This window comes from Danio rerio, chromosome 8 (genome assembly GCF_052040795.2).
Source record: "Danio rerio strain M-AB ecotype USA chromosome 8, GRCz13ab, whole genome shotgun sequence".
In the NCBI taxonomy this organism is placed as follows: Eukaryota; Metazoa; Chordata; class Actinopteri; order Cypriniformes; family Danionidae; genus Danio; species Danio rerio.
Window position 1 is genome coordinate 8,955,254 of NC_141028.1, and position 14,975 is coordinate 8,970,228.

Consider the following 14,975-nt stretch of genomic DNA (forward strand, 5'->3'; position numbering starts at 1 on the left):
GGCCTTTAGGCTACAGGCAACTATGTATAATAATGTTTTTTTTTTCTTGTTTTTTTTTGTATGGTACAGGACAATACACATTATGTTATTGATGTAAACTTAGGCTAAAACTTACCATTGATAAACGTGACCTACCTCAAGCAGATCACTTAAAGTATAAAAAAATAAAGTAGGCTATATATATATATTCTTAATAAACTTCACAGCCACAAATATAAAAACAACTTGTATTAAAACTGGGCGAGGATTAGAAAGAATACGATGCTTGTTATATATAATTTAAATTTTGATTCCAATTTCTGCAAGCACATTTTTTCACTCGCTACTCTGCCAGAAACTTCGCCGCCGGAGAGCACCTCAATAATGTAAACATTTGTTTAAAGATGGAGCGCAAGATGTGCCGAGTGGCAACATGTGAAGAACGATGGCAAAGCTAAGTGTGATTATTGTAATAAACTAAGTTATAAAGCAGAGTCCCGACCAACAGGACTAAGCATATGCGGTTGGCTCATTCTTCACGAATATAGAATTAAAATAATGGCGCGTTAGGTTCACTAAGCAGCGCATTCTCTCCGCCTCATCGTTTAACCAGCGGGACACGCTGCTGAAGCAGGAGAGACACTCCGTCATTCATAATCTTAGCTGATGTATCGGAGTCGAAAGAATATATCAAAGAGGAATTTTCTTTTAACAGTCCCGATATGTTTAATCTTTTTATTTTATTTTTTTTTTCGTGTCATTTCTCTTCAGCAAATTAGATATTTTTTAAAGCTGCTTGATTCTTTTAAAACCGAAAGCAGGGCCCATAGTGTTTTTCCATAAGATACTCCTTTATGAATGTTTTAATTTTTTTATTAAAGTTTTTAATGTGCTTTTTGATAGTTTTATTTTATTTCAAGCAGCATCTAAATGCGAATTTATCCTCAAAACTTGGCATGAGAGCGATGCAAGTCATGTGTGGCATAATTGCCTTTTTTCCCTGCGCGTGCGAGATCAATTTCTGATCTTTTTGCAACTAAAATGAAAGCATAAACATTCAGTACAAATAAGTAGTCTTAAATAAATAAATAAATAAATAAATAAATAAATAAATAAATAAAGCAGTCTTTTAACCTAAATATAGAGAGATGTTCAGTGTTTGCTATTTTGACAGGACTAAGACAAGACATTTTCATTTATGTTTTTATTTCTGTTTTTACTTACATTTTCGTTGTTGATTATAGTTTACTATCTCATTTTATGTCTCAACAATTATAGATAATAATAAACGAATAATGAAAATTAATGAATAATGAAAATAGGCCTAGATATATTATTTATTTAAAGACATTGCCGACATTGAGCTTAAGTTGAATGCAGCTTCATCAAAAGCAGAAAAAAATAAAATAATTTGACCTATTTTAAGCAGATTATAATAAAAATATTTTTGCCGCAGGACATAAATTAAGTCTAGCAGGTTTGTTTTTTTAATACTTTAGTTTCAGTTCAGTTTTTTTTTTCAAAACGTCAATGTTCTCCTTTAAAGTAGCTATAACTGTTGTTTTGTTTTGTTTTTTTACTTAATGGCTCAGTATGTTTTGTATTTGAATTTGACGCGTCAGAAAAAAAAAAACCGCTGAATCTCTGCAAATATTTGGTTAACTTATAAAACAAATGTATGGTTTAGTGATGTTAGTAATGCATAGAAAAATGCAAAGCAGAATTATTAAAGTTATTATTTCATTGATCTGAACATAACCATTTATAATATAATTACTAACCCGTCGTCTAAAATATTAAAATAATAAAATAGTCTATTATTTTATTCATGGCTAGAGCTTGATTAAATTGATTAACAAGCCATGTGCTTTTGTTTGTTTGTTCTCGGTACTGGGTATACGCAAAACATTTTCTAAAATGTCAAGCAGTATTTGTCTATAGAGCAGCATTTTGCTAATTATAATAGTCCTTTATATTTATATACATGTGTTTTTGCATATTCGTTATTTCACTTGATGCATTCGTTATTTAATGTTTGAATACTGAAATAAAAAGCCATCGTTTAAAAGGTTATTTCACCATCAAAATGTAGCCTATATATGTATCATTAACGTTTTATATAAAACTGCTGTGCAGTGTAAATGGGACCTTAATACAGTTTAAAGCGAAGTTGTCTGTAAGGATGATGGGCATGGCATGTCTATTGTTGTGGCTCGCGTTGTGAATATTAGAAAATAACTGTCGGGTGAAGGCTTTATGGTTGTGCGGAATTGTCTGCTGCTGTCATGGCTCAGCAGGCAACACCCTATTCAGCTAGGCTATGTTCGGTGTTTGTATGTACAAATTCGTTTTGGCGAATGCTAGAGCGTAATAGAGATATTTTAAATAACAAGTATAGTTCAGTCCAGAAGTTGCTGTGCATAGAAACATTCATTTTCATAAGGCCCCATTTGCGGTTTGGTTTTAAAACGCATAGGTTTTGCTACGGTTACGCCATCCGTCCTCGGGAGTTTTGGATTTTGTGTAACCATGTTTGTGGAAAACACTTGAGGGTGGAGACATACCCCTTCCCCCGTCTCATAACCAAAAGCTTGTCTTTCAGGTGTTAATGGGCATCGAGACCGAAGTCATGTCGCATTTCCACTGTCGGCCTATAGCTCGCAGCGCGTAACGCAAACCCAGCCCCCAGAACGTCCCCGAGTGTTGGCATCGTGCATCCGTTAATAACTCGGTAGAAAATGTATTTTATAACATCCTCATTTAGACACAGTCAAACATTCAGCCCAAATGCACTGGAGAGACCTGAAACGTGTTCCCAAAAATGCTCTGTTTGCACGATTTGATTATTATCATCATATCCAAATACTTTATAAATAATATTCTTAACCTTCTCTGGTGTTTATTGTTTTTAGAAAATATCTAAAATCTTTTAAAAGAAAATATCTTGTAAAATAAAAGTTTGATTTGGCTTTAACGGTTTTATTTATGTATAGGCCTACCTAAACTGTTATAGCTTGCTTTTGCTTGTTTTATATTGGTTTATTTATTTAATGCGATTTTATTATATCCGATAATGTAATTCTTTAAATTATATTTCAATGTGGCTTAGGCTTATCAAGATATGACACTTGTTTTGAGTCTACAAAAGGTTATTTGTAAAGTGTTATGTCTTTCTGTTGTATTCATATGGTGTATTATCTGCAAAATAAATAACAAAAAGAAAGAAGCCGCTAGCAGCATCAACAGAGCTGTGAAGAGAGCGCTCTTTTGCTCGGTCTCTCACACACAACCTTTATGTCTGCTGTGTCTTTAATATGGTGTGTAGATTATTATGCGTTATTGAAACATCAAGGGGGACGCAGCAAAATCACTTATAAATTAAAATTGTATTATTCTATGCAACAGCCTTACATTTAAAACGGAAACATAAGGGCGATTTTAAGCAAAAAGACCTCAGCCTATAAGTCTAGATGTTTTCTTTTCCTTTTTATTTATTTGTTTATTTGTTTGGCGCATGTGTGCGATAGGAAAACTATAGTGTAATTACGGCAAGCCATCTTTCCCAGACTCGGGGCAAATTCCTTTCACTCCGTCCCGAAGCCCCAGCTGGCCCTCCTGCCATCCACTGCGTAAAACATATGCTGGATAAGTTGACGGTTCATTCCGCTGTGGCGATCACAGACTAATAAAGGGACTAAACCGAAAAGAAAATGAACGAAGAATGAATGAATAAATTAATAATAATAAAATAAAAATAAGGTAATAATAAACACAAATGCCGCGTAAGCGGCCTTTTTTTTAGAGATGGTACATTTGAATTGCCTCTTCCCACTTCCCCCACCTCGAAATTGAAAGTTGCAAAGAGAACTCAATAGCAAAGATCATAGCCCATTAACACATCAACACATAGTCCATTTACACATCAACACAGTGCAAGTTTAGCGAAAGAATGTCAAATCAGAATCACGCAGATGAAGCACACCAGCTACTACTATGAAACTATTAAAATTGTTTTGTCATAAATTTGCTTATTTGCAGCAGTTTTTTTTCGCGCAACAGAAAAGCGGCGTTGGGAAGCCGTCAATGAATAAAAACAGGGTCAATAGTGAAAATCGGCTTTTCATTGTATCCCTATTACCTATATCAATGCATTGAAGGCCTTTTATGGTGTCATCTCGATAGAATAGCCTAAGTTATAAATAATTTAAAGAACAAAGTTATAAAAACTCACATTACATAAATAAACAATTAAAAATATGTTTAGGTTGTCTATTTAATTGCCCTCGTGATGATGGTGTGCTTTATCATTATGTGCGTTTTACTTATAACTAACCTGATTTAAATGATGGATCTGCGACAGAGAAACTAGGGGTTTTGGGGGACATGCATCACTATATCCTTTTTTTCCCCAAACTGTGCATAGTTCAGCTGCAAGTTACTGTACGTCTTTTTTTGGAAAAGCACCCCATGTCCGCTAGTGCCGCGCGCCTCTTTCTCTGGGCAAAAATGAGTTGATTTTTAAAATAATAAATATATAGATTAATTAAATTTTCAGCAAAAGAGACATTTATTTCATATTTCACTATGCATTTCATCTGATCTTTATAGCTTAATTAAACACATATTGTCAAAACCCACACATAGGCCTATTGTATGAAAATGAAAAGGGCATTTTTTGTTATTATTACACTACTATTTGTTATTTGTTGCCTAGGCTATTTTCACATTTGAGGTGCTTTATTGGCATGACAAGTAACTGTACATTCGTTTTGCCAAAGCAGTGCGCGTCTCACAAACAAGACAGTGCAAAAAGGGCAGTAGTGCAAACAAATATGAAAATAACATATAGGCTAATAAAAAAATGATTAATAAAAATAAAAATAGAATAAAAAATAAAAATATAATAATAAAAATAAAAATAGATTTTTGATAACATTAAACAGGATAAAGGTAATAATAGTAGCCTATTATCAAAAGTAAGTCCACATAAAGAGTTCCAGTATTTGTGTGTTGGAGACAGGAGCGGGTATTGTTGGGTGAACACACAGCAGCACACACACTCCCCCAGTAAGATGGGTTCAGTTCGACAGGGACTCAAAGTTGTTTTGTATGTGTTGGATTATCGGGTAGAATTTCTCCCGGATCTCGGAGTATTTAGTGCACTCGGGATATGCAGCTCCGTCTCAATCAGCTGCTGAGGGCACAGCCGCTTCTCCACCGGCAGCCATGTTTTTTTTTGTGCGGGCCCGTCTTTACGGCTAGCTGATGTCCGCTGCCCGCTTCTAACATGTTAGAAAATACTGCAAATCAAGCTGTCGGTATCTCCCCGCGGTTGAAATTGTTCGTTATTCCGAAAAAAAGAAGAAGAAATATCAGCGCGCAGTAGTTGCTTTCTAGATTATTTAGGCCTATATTCAGCTGTTTTAATCTTGCAATTCTGATAATTAGAGATAATGTCTGTTCAACTTGTCTGTCATTTATTTCTCATTTGCTACTTATTTTATTAATTTGTTGATGTTAATATACTACATAGTCTTGTATATGCATATCTAAAATCCTTTGGCATTCAAATTTGCTTTGAACTTGAAAGAGAGAAAGAATCGGATTTTACCTGTCAGAGCACATTGCATATGCTTTTTTTGAAATAACATTTATTTAACAAATATTTTAGCACATCGAAAGTAATTAAATTACCTGTCTTTTGATTAAAACCTTTATGCAAAAAGATCAGAAAAGAATACTCATAAAATAAAACCTTGATAGAGGAGTATCTTATGAAAAAACACCAATTGACGGGCTCTGCTTTCGGTTTTAAAAGAATCAAGCAGCTTTAAAAATATAATTTGCTGAAGTGAAATGACAGGGAAAAAAAGATTGAACATATCGGGACTGTCAAAAGAACATTCCTCTTTGATATATTCTTTCGACTCCGACACATCAGCAAAGATTATGAACGACGGAGTGTCCTCCACTGCTTCAGTGGCGTGTCCCGCTGGTTATAAACGAGGAGGCGGAGAGAATGCGCTGCTTAGTTTCGGCTCGATATATTTAAATAAAAACTAACAACGAGCTGCTTATAAAGCTCAAAAAGTTAAACTCAAATGCACAACCCTTGTTGGTTGCACCTGCAGGATGCACAATGAACCTAACGCGCCATAATTTTAATTCTATATTCGTGAAGAATGAGCCAACCGCATATGCTTAGTCAGTCCTGTTGGTCGGGACTCTGCTTTATAACTTATTAGTTTATTACAATAATCACACTTAGCTTTGCCATTGTTCTTCACATATAGCCACTCAACACATCTTGCGGTCCATCTTTAATGTTTAGATTATTGAAGGTGCTATTGACGTTTGGAGAAAAAAATTAATAGTACTGAAACTAAATTATTAAAAATAAACTTGCGGGACAAGGCAAGCACATATCTCAGCCGTTTGTTCACACTCTGCCTGTATTAACATAAATGCTGTATTTTAATATAGCTTATTTTGATTAATTAGCTTTAACTGACAGCCTTTTCTTCTTTTTCCGCGGTTATGCGGCATTATATTTCACACGCATATGCAAGGTGACTGAATATGAAAATAAAATACAAAACATACTGAGCCATTAAGTAAAAAAACAAAACAAAACAACAGTTATACTTTAAAGCAGAACATTGACGTTTTGAAACAAAAAAACGGAACTGAAACTAAATTATTAAAAATAAACCTGCCAGACTTAATTTATGTAATATTTTCATTATTCATTTATTTTCATTATTCGTTTATTATTATGTACTATAATTGAAACATAAAATGAGATCGTAAATATAATCAACAACGAAAATGTAAATAAAAACGTAAATTAAAAATATAAATGAACATGTCTAGTCTTAGTTCTATCAAAATAGCAAACACTACATCTCTCTATATTTAGACTAAAAGACTGCTTTATTTATTTATTTATTTATTTAAGACTAATTATTTGTACTGAATGTTTGTGCTTTCATTTTAGTTGTCTTTCATTTCTTCAATTCTATTTTCCAAAACGAATCCTCTTTGCACTTAATAAGTTTACAATAAACCAGGTAAAAAAAAAATTAAATGTAAGTTGAGGTGATCGCAAGTTCACAACTGTGAGGTGATGTGCTCTATCGGCAGGATAATCTATATTATTTTGCTGTTTTTCATATGCGCACGTTTAAGATTTGAGATTATAACATTGCCATGATAGTCAAAGAAATCAAAACATTATTTTCACCCCAACGCAATTTAATCGGGCACTGAAGGCTAATAACTTAATTCTTATATTAGCTTTTTGACTTCTCACCATGTATCTTTTCTACAGCATAGTATAGTGTAAGAGCATGTCTATTACCAGAAAAACTAAATTAAAATTATATTTTAATTGAACACATCACATCACATACAGTAAGCTACGCCTACAGAACAGTCTGTTTAGCATTGTGAAAAGGCAAAGCTGAATATCTGTGGTTAAAGTGCCACCCAGCGGTCAAATGCTGCTGGCGCATCAAGCACCGCCGTCGCCGCGGCATGAATGGCGGTACAAGGAACACATTGAAGTAGTAACATCTGTAGATAGATAGATAGATAGATAGATAGATAGATAGATAATACACATAATGATAAGATTGATGGATGGATGGATAGATGGATGGATGGATGGAACAACAGTATCACATAATAGTAGATCAACAGAACAGAATGACAGAAAGAGAGAGATAGAACTGGTCAAAACAAATGAAAACTTGAGATGGATGGACAGAATATATCAAACACCAGAATGATGGATTTAACCATAGGATTGTAGAGCAACAGAACCATAAAACAGACCGAATGATAGAACTAATCTGGGACATCAAATTGCACAGTGTGTTGAGCACACATGAGGTGCGCTCTGCTCTCACCGTTCAGCAGGTGTGTCAGGCTCTATAAAGCGGATGGCAGCCGGCGCTGACAGCGGCTCTGTGGCAAACACTCCACCCTGCAACTGCAGCCCGAATCCAGTCAGAGGATCTCCTCTCAGCAGCACTTCTGCGCTTTCTAGATGCACTACCTGACCTCCAGCGCCCACCGTACTCGATGCCAGAGACACTGACACACAAGAATACACAACATTGTCAAATACACTACAACTAATGCACAACCTTCAGATTTTATTTGTTCAAAAACATTATGACAAAAGACACTCTTTAAAAAAAAAAAACTACATATCCGATGATGATAATACAATGAATATAAAATAACATGAATAGTGAAAATATAACTCCAAAAACACTTTCCTTGCACTGTAATCATGTCCATTGAAATTCTTCATCATTTTAATCATGTTAATTTTGCTTAAATGTCATTATTAACAGCATGATTGGTTTATCCTAGAATATATTTATGCAACATGGATAATTTTTTAATCATGAGTAGAATCATGCTTTCATTCAGTAAAGTTGCTTTGACATAAAATAAATAAGTAAACATTTATAATAATAATAATAATAATAATAATAATAATAATAATAATACAAAATAAAGCCAAATGAAACAATGTAAAATTAAAATAATAATAATAATAATAATAATAATAATAAATATATAAAACTAAAGCAAAGTAAAAAAAAGTAAAATTAAAAAATAAATTAATAATAATAATAATAAAAATAATAATAATAATAAAAATAGTAATAATAATAACAAATATATATATTTAAATAAAATAAAAATAAAAATTAAAGCAATGTAAAATAATGTAAAATAAAAATAAATTATTATAATAAAATAATGATAATAATAATAATACATATATAAAATTAAATAATAATCAAATAATAATAACAATAATAAAATAATAATAATAATAGGAGATTAAAGCAAGTAAAATAATGTAAAATAAATAAAATAAATTATAATAATAATAAAACATAAAATTCAAGCAAATTAAAATAAAGTATAATTTAAATAATAATAATAAATAAAAAAATTTAAAGCAATGTAAATAATGTTACATTTTTAAAAAATAATAATAATAATAATAAAGTAATAATAATAAATATAAAAAATTCAAGCAATGTAAAATGTAAAATAATAATAACAATAATAAAATAATATTAATATAAAATTAAAGCAAAGTAAAAATCATGAAAAATAAAAAATAAATAATATTAATTATATTAAAAACATCAAATTAAAGCAAAGTAAAATAATGTAAAATAAAATTAATAATAAAAATAAAAATAAGGATAATATAAAATTAAAGCGAAGTAAAACAATGTAAAATTAAATAATAATAATACTAACAATATTAAAGCAAAGTAAAAAATTAATTAAATAGATAAAATAATGTCATATTAAATAAAAATATAAAATAAAAATGTAAAGCAATGTAAATAAAAACATTATACAATTAAATAAAAAAGCAAAATACAAAGTAAACCAATGTTAAATAAAAAAAGTCACAATTAAATAATTTCAGTAAAGTAAAAAGTAAAATAAAACTATATACAATTAAACAAAAAACATTTTAATAAAAACTAATAAAAAATAAAATAAAACTAATTTAAAAGCTAATTTCAACTAAGCAAATGTTCCTTTAGAGTATATACTAATACTAGTACATTTTCAAAATAACAGAAACACAGTTGAATCAGTGTGATTATGTACTTTTCAATTATATATAAAATTATAAATGAAATATACAGTAGTCGACATTTGAAGTTGATCATCACCTTTTATCAAACTGTCTTAAAACTTTTGAACATCACCCATTGTAGTGCTAGGACAAATTTTATTCACTTTGAATGTGGACTACAGTATAATAAATTATTCTTCCTTTCAGGGATACTAAAGATGAAGTAAAAGAACTCTTTAATAGAGAGAATGCTCACAGGAGCTCTTGTGCTCTTTCCTGCGGTGTCTTCTCTTGGTGGCGCTGCAGCGAGGGCTGGACGGGTACGAGGGCAGGGTGCTGCTGGGATACGTGTTGGGATAGGCAGACTGACTGCCGCAGTTATAACTGTGAAAGCCTGAGGTGTTTGCAGAGACGCCCGACGACACGGCTGGAGGACAGAGAAGATTTCAGACTGATAGTTTCATCCTAATGTGTGACAGTCTGCTTCTTTAGAAAACCATATTTGAATGTTTTATTTAATTAATGCAGGTTGCTGTAACTACTTTTGTCTGAAAGAAAAATAATAAATACATAAAATATAAGTATACAGAATAAATACAAATAAAATGACCAAAATAGGGTGAAAAAAAGAATAAATAAAAATATATTTGCATCTAATTCTGAAGCACTTAAAATGTTATTCTCAAAGTCTGTAGCTTAGACAACTCATTAGATTTTTAAATGATAAATCATAGCATTATGATTTTCTGGTACATAGATTTTAATTAAATTATATTTTAAAATATATAGTAAAATAAAAACAATTGTACACATGTATTGCTCAATGAAATATAAAATTTTTTTAAAATAAATAAATAAAATTAATCAATTAATTAAAACATTATTATATATGGCCCAATTATATATATAAAATGATTGAATAAATTATATATATAAAATAATTAATAATAAACTGTAAAAACACTAAATGTAATATTTAATTAAAATATATTTTTTAAATATAGAAAAACAAAAAACATTGGTACAGACATTACTCAGTTATATATAAACTGATTAAAATAAATAAGATTAATTAATCAAAACATTATTATACATAAAATAATAAATGTCAAATAAATTACAAATGTAATATTTAATTAAAATATATTTTTTAAAAACTGAATAATAAAAAACACTTGTATACACATATTATATTAAGTTACATATATTAAGTTAATAAATAAATTAAAACAAATAAATACATTATTATTATATATAAAGTGATAAAAGTAATACAAAATATATTACAAATAATACCAAAAGAAATTACCTATATTTAAAAAAATAATGAATGATACGTTTATGGTTGTCTAAACTATATAAAAAAAAAAATTCAACAAATAATTAAATAAACAAACAATTTCTAAACAATTACAAAACCAAATATAACAATATATCAGGAAATTAACTAGACTAAAAATAAAAATAATGGTGAAATAATGCTTTTAGTTAATGGATGAATAATGTCTAAAAAAAAAAAAAAAAAGGTTTCTGATCTAAAAAAAAAAAAACAGAAATGACAAAAAATATATTTGTTTGTCATTCTAAAGTACTTAAAACGTTCTCCTCAAAGTCTGTAGCTTAGACAACTCATTAGATTTTAAAATGATAAATGATAGCATTGTGGTTTTCTGGTATACAGAAAACAATATCCATTTTAATTAAAATATATTTTGAAATGTATAGAAAAATAAAAACATTTGTATACACATATTGCTCAATTATATACAAAATATTAAAATAATTCAATTAAAATAAAAAAATAAATAGATACACGATTCTAAAACAATTACAGCAAGAATACATATAAAAAAACATTACAAAACCACAAAAAAATTAACTACAGTTAAGAAATGAATGATAGCATTATGGTTGTCTAATATAAAAAATAAATAAAATTAACAAATTAATAAAAAATAATTATAATAATAAAGTTGTGTTTAATTATATAAACAGTGTTATAAAATAAATACATTCATTTCATTATACATAAAGCATTATGTTTTTAAAAGTATGGCTTTCTAATCTATAAAAAAAACCAAAATCTAGAAAATATAACTATACTTACATACACATTTCTAAATTATATATTAAATGATTATAAAAAATAATAGATCTCAACATACAACGTGCCTTTCAATATGGCTATCTGATCTATAAAATTACTAAAGATATTTAAAAATATAGAAAATATGACAACATTTGTATACACATTTCTAAATGAAATATTTAAAATGGTTATAAAAAAATAAATAAATCTTATTTTACAAAGTAATGGAGCAATAAAAACATGAAACAAGATCAAAAAGTAATTATAAACCACATCATTACATCTGATCTACACATTTAATGCACAGTACATTCTGAATGGGCGACTCACAGCGGTGTGAGGGTGTAGGAGTGGTGTGACTCCAGGCCGACGGCGTTTTCTGGAAGGCTGGAAGAGCGTTGGTGTAGTTTTCACTGGAGTCCCACTGCCGCTGACTACTCCTCTGGACACGGACTGCAGGGAAAAAAACACACAAAACAGACAGCAAAGTGGGTTATTTCTGCTGAAAATAAAGCATTCAGGCTGATTATATATATATATATATATATATATATATATATATATATATATATATATATATACATATATACGCTTGTGGACACATCTGATCCGCACTGCTTCACTGATCATTGACATTCACAGAGCTGAATCTGAGACGCCGCTCACAGGCATAAGCTTCAATGTTTTTCCTCAGTGTTATCTATTTTTTTATCTTACATTTGCGGGCCAGCTCTAGTAAAGCTGACAGCAGTGGAGGAAACATCTTTTAGCTCACGGTTTGGAAAGCAATTCTCTGGAAGCAAGATGCAGGACATTGTTTTGGATTGTGACAGTCTTCTGACATATGCAGCTGTGCCGCTAACGATGCTTAATTAGGCTTGATTTGTGTGTTGCTTGTTAGGAAGATCCACACCCTGTTAGACCAGTGTTTAGATCTGAGGGAGACTGCTGTGAATAATGCTTTGCTAACTTTGATTTTTAGACTTGTTTCTAGTCCAAATATCTTAAAAAGAAAAAAAAAAACACTTTCTTAAAGCACTTTTAGGTACAAGTTTTAAATTCTTTTTGTTTTAAATAACTGCATGAAGTCGTGAGAAAAGATGCAAGCTGATGGAGCACAAGACAAGCTCAGTTTCACTGTTCTCACTGCTTTATTTAGATATATTTTTTTGTTTTGTTTCTACTCCAAATATCTTAACTCTTAAATCAAGAATCTTTTTCTGGACAATCGAAACATTTTAGTCTTGTTTTAGAAAATAATTCATCAAAATTAAGCAAGTGTTCCCTAAAACACTTCCCTAATCTGCGAATAAGGTAAGCAAAAGAATCAAATTTTTCCTTTTGACATTAGATTATTTTTCTTATTTTTCTTATTTTATTTTGCTTGTTTTAAGGAAAAACTTGCTTAATTTTAACATATTATTTCTTAAAACAAGACTAAATGTTTCGATTGTCTAGAAAAATACTCTTGATTTAAGAGTTAAGATATTTGCCCTAGAAACAAGACCAAAAAATCTAAGTAAAGCATCTATTGCAGTAAGAACAGAGATACTGAGCTTGTCTTTGTGCTCCATTGGCTTGCTTTTTTTTTCTCACCACTTCATGCAGTTATTTTTAATGTTTTAGTTTCCTAATCTTGATCCTAAAAGTGTTTTTTTAAACCCAGGTAAGTTTGAGCAAATCCAGGTTTTCTTCTTTAAGACGAGACAAGTTTTTAATTTTTTTTTATATGGCACATTTCGCACCCATTGGTAATTCAAAATGCTTTACATTAAACAAAACCAACCCAAACTAGACCAGCTGTGACTAAACTGAGACTCTACGCACAGGTGTCAATTCCAGTTCCTGGAGGTCCGGAGCTCTGCACAGTTTAGTTTCAACCCTAACTGAACACACCTGATCAAACTAATTAAGTTCCTTAGGCTTGTTTGAGACCTACAGGTAAGTGTGTTAAAGCAGGGTTGGAACTAAACTGTGCAGAGCTACAGCCCTTTAGGAACTGGAATTGACACCTGTGTGTCTCAAGCAATAAAGCCAGTCCCTGTATCTTTTTGCTACAAATTAAAGCCAACATTGTATTTTTTTGCTAATAATCAGTGGTAGGAAAAGTACAGAAAAATCATACTCAAGTAAAAGTACCGTTTCTCGCCCAAAAATGTAGTACAAGCAGAGTATAGAAAAAGTATACGCGGTAAATATTACTCCAAGTACTTGAGTCTTGAGTATTGCGATGTGAATGGCTCATGCATTTACATGCAATTTATCCAGAGATGTGTAAACGTATAAAAGCATGAGTAGCATGATTTATTTGGAAATAATATGCAAAATGGCAATGAAATATGGTAAATGGCAATGTATTTCTGTATTTCAATTTGCATTTTTCAAGACATACGGTTGAAGTCAGAATTATTAGCCCCCCTTTGAATTTTTTTTTTCTTTTTTAAATATTTCCCAAAATGTTTAACAGAGCAAGGACATTTTTACAGTATGTCTGATATGTTGTTTTCTTCTGGAGAAAGTCTTATTTTATTTCAGCTAGAATAAAAGTTTACATTTTTTGAACACCATTTTAAGGTGTAATTATTAGCCCCTTCAAGCAAATTTTTTTCGATAGTCTACTGAAAAAATCATCATTATACAATAACTTGCCTAATTACCCTAACCTAGGTAAGCATTTTAATCTCATTTGAAAGCTGTATAGAAGTGTCTTGAAAAATATGAAATATTATTTACTGTCATCATGGCAAAGATAAAATAAATCGGTTATTAGAAATGAGTTACTAAAACTATTATGATTAGAAATGTGTTGAAAAAAATCTGCTCTCCATTAAACAGAAATTGACGATAAAAATAAACAGGAGGGCGAATAATTCAGGGGGGCTATTAATTCTGACTTCAACTGTATGTGCAATGTTTAGTGCAGAATGAAAATGAAATGAAATCCTTTGCATTTCTCATTTAAAACACTGTTTAAAATATATAAATTGTATCCACATTTTAATGCTTTTTAAGTTGCAAAATTAAACAAATGCAATACACAAACTGAATTTGATGTGTATAAAGCACAAGCAGAAACTAGCAATATGATTTAAATGTTGTTTGTCCTAAATGCATTTAAACGTAACATTCTAAACTGCATTTAGTAAGTGATTAAGGAAACTCCAAATCTATAAAAGACTGCTCATTTGAATTCATCGGGGTGTCGGTAATTAAGACTATTTGGCGATTTCAGTCATCAAAGTAAACATCCTTTATCTCATAAGTGACATGCGATCTAAACAG

The 14,975-nt window shown here is 30.4% G+C and overlaps 1 protein-coding gene across 13 annotated transcripts in view; it reads right to left on the reverse strand.

Annotated features, from left to right (window-relative positions):
- The window catches only part of grip2a (glutamate receptor interacting protein 2a), a 113,369-nt gene that overhangs the window by 22,657 nt on the left and 75,737 nt on the right, over positions 1 to 14,975 (reverse strand). For 12 of the 13 annotated variants that reach the window (XR_015497231.1, XR_015497232.1, XR_015497227.1 and 9 more), the window contains 3 exon segments: positions 12,024 to 12,146; positions 9,861 to 10,031; positions 7,890 to 8,076 (listed from right to left, as the gene is read on the reverse strand). Coding sequence is in view for 4 of the 13 variants with exons in the window: in NM_001430888.1 (NP_001417817.1) it covers positions 7,890 to 8,076; positions 9,861 to 10,031; positions 12,024 to 12,146 (481 nt within the window). In the remaining 9 variants the exon portion in view is untranslated. 13 annotated transcript variants of the gene reach the window in all.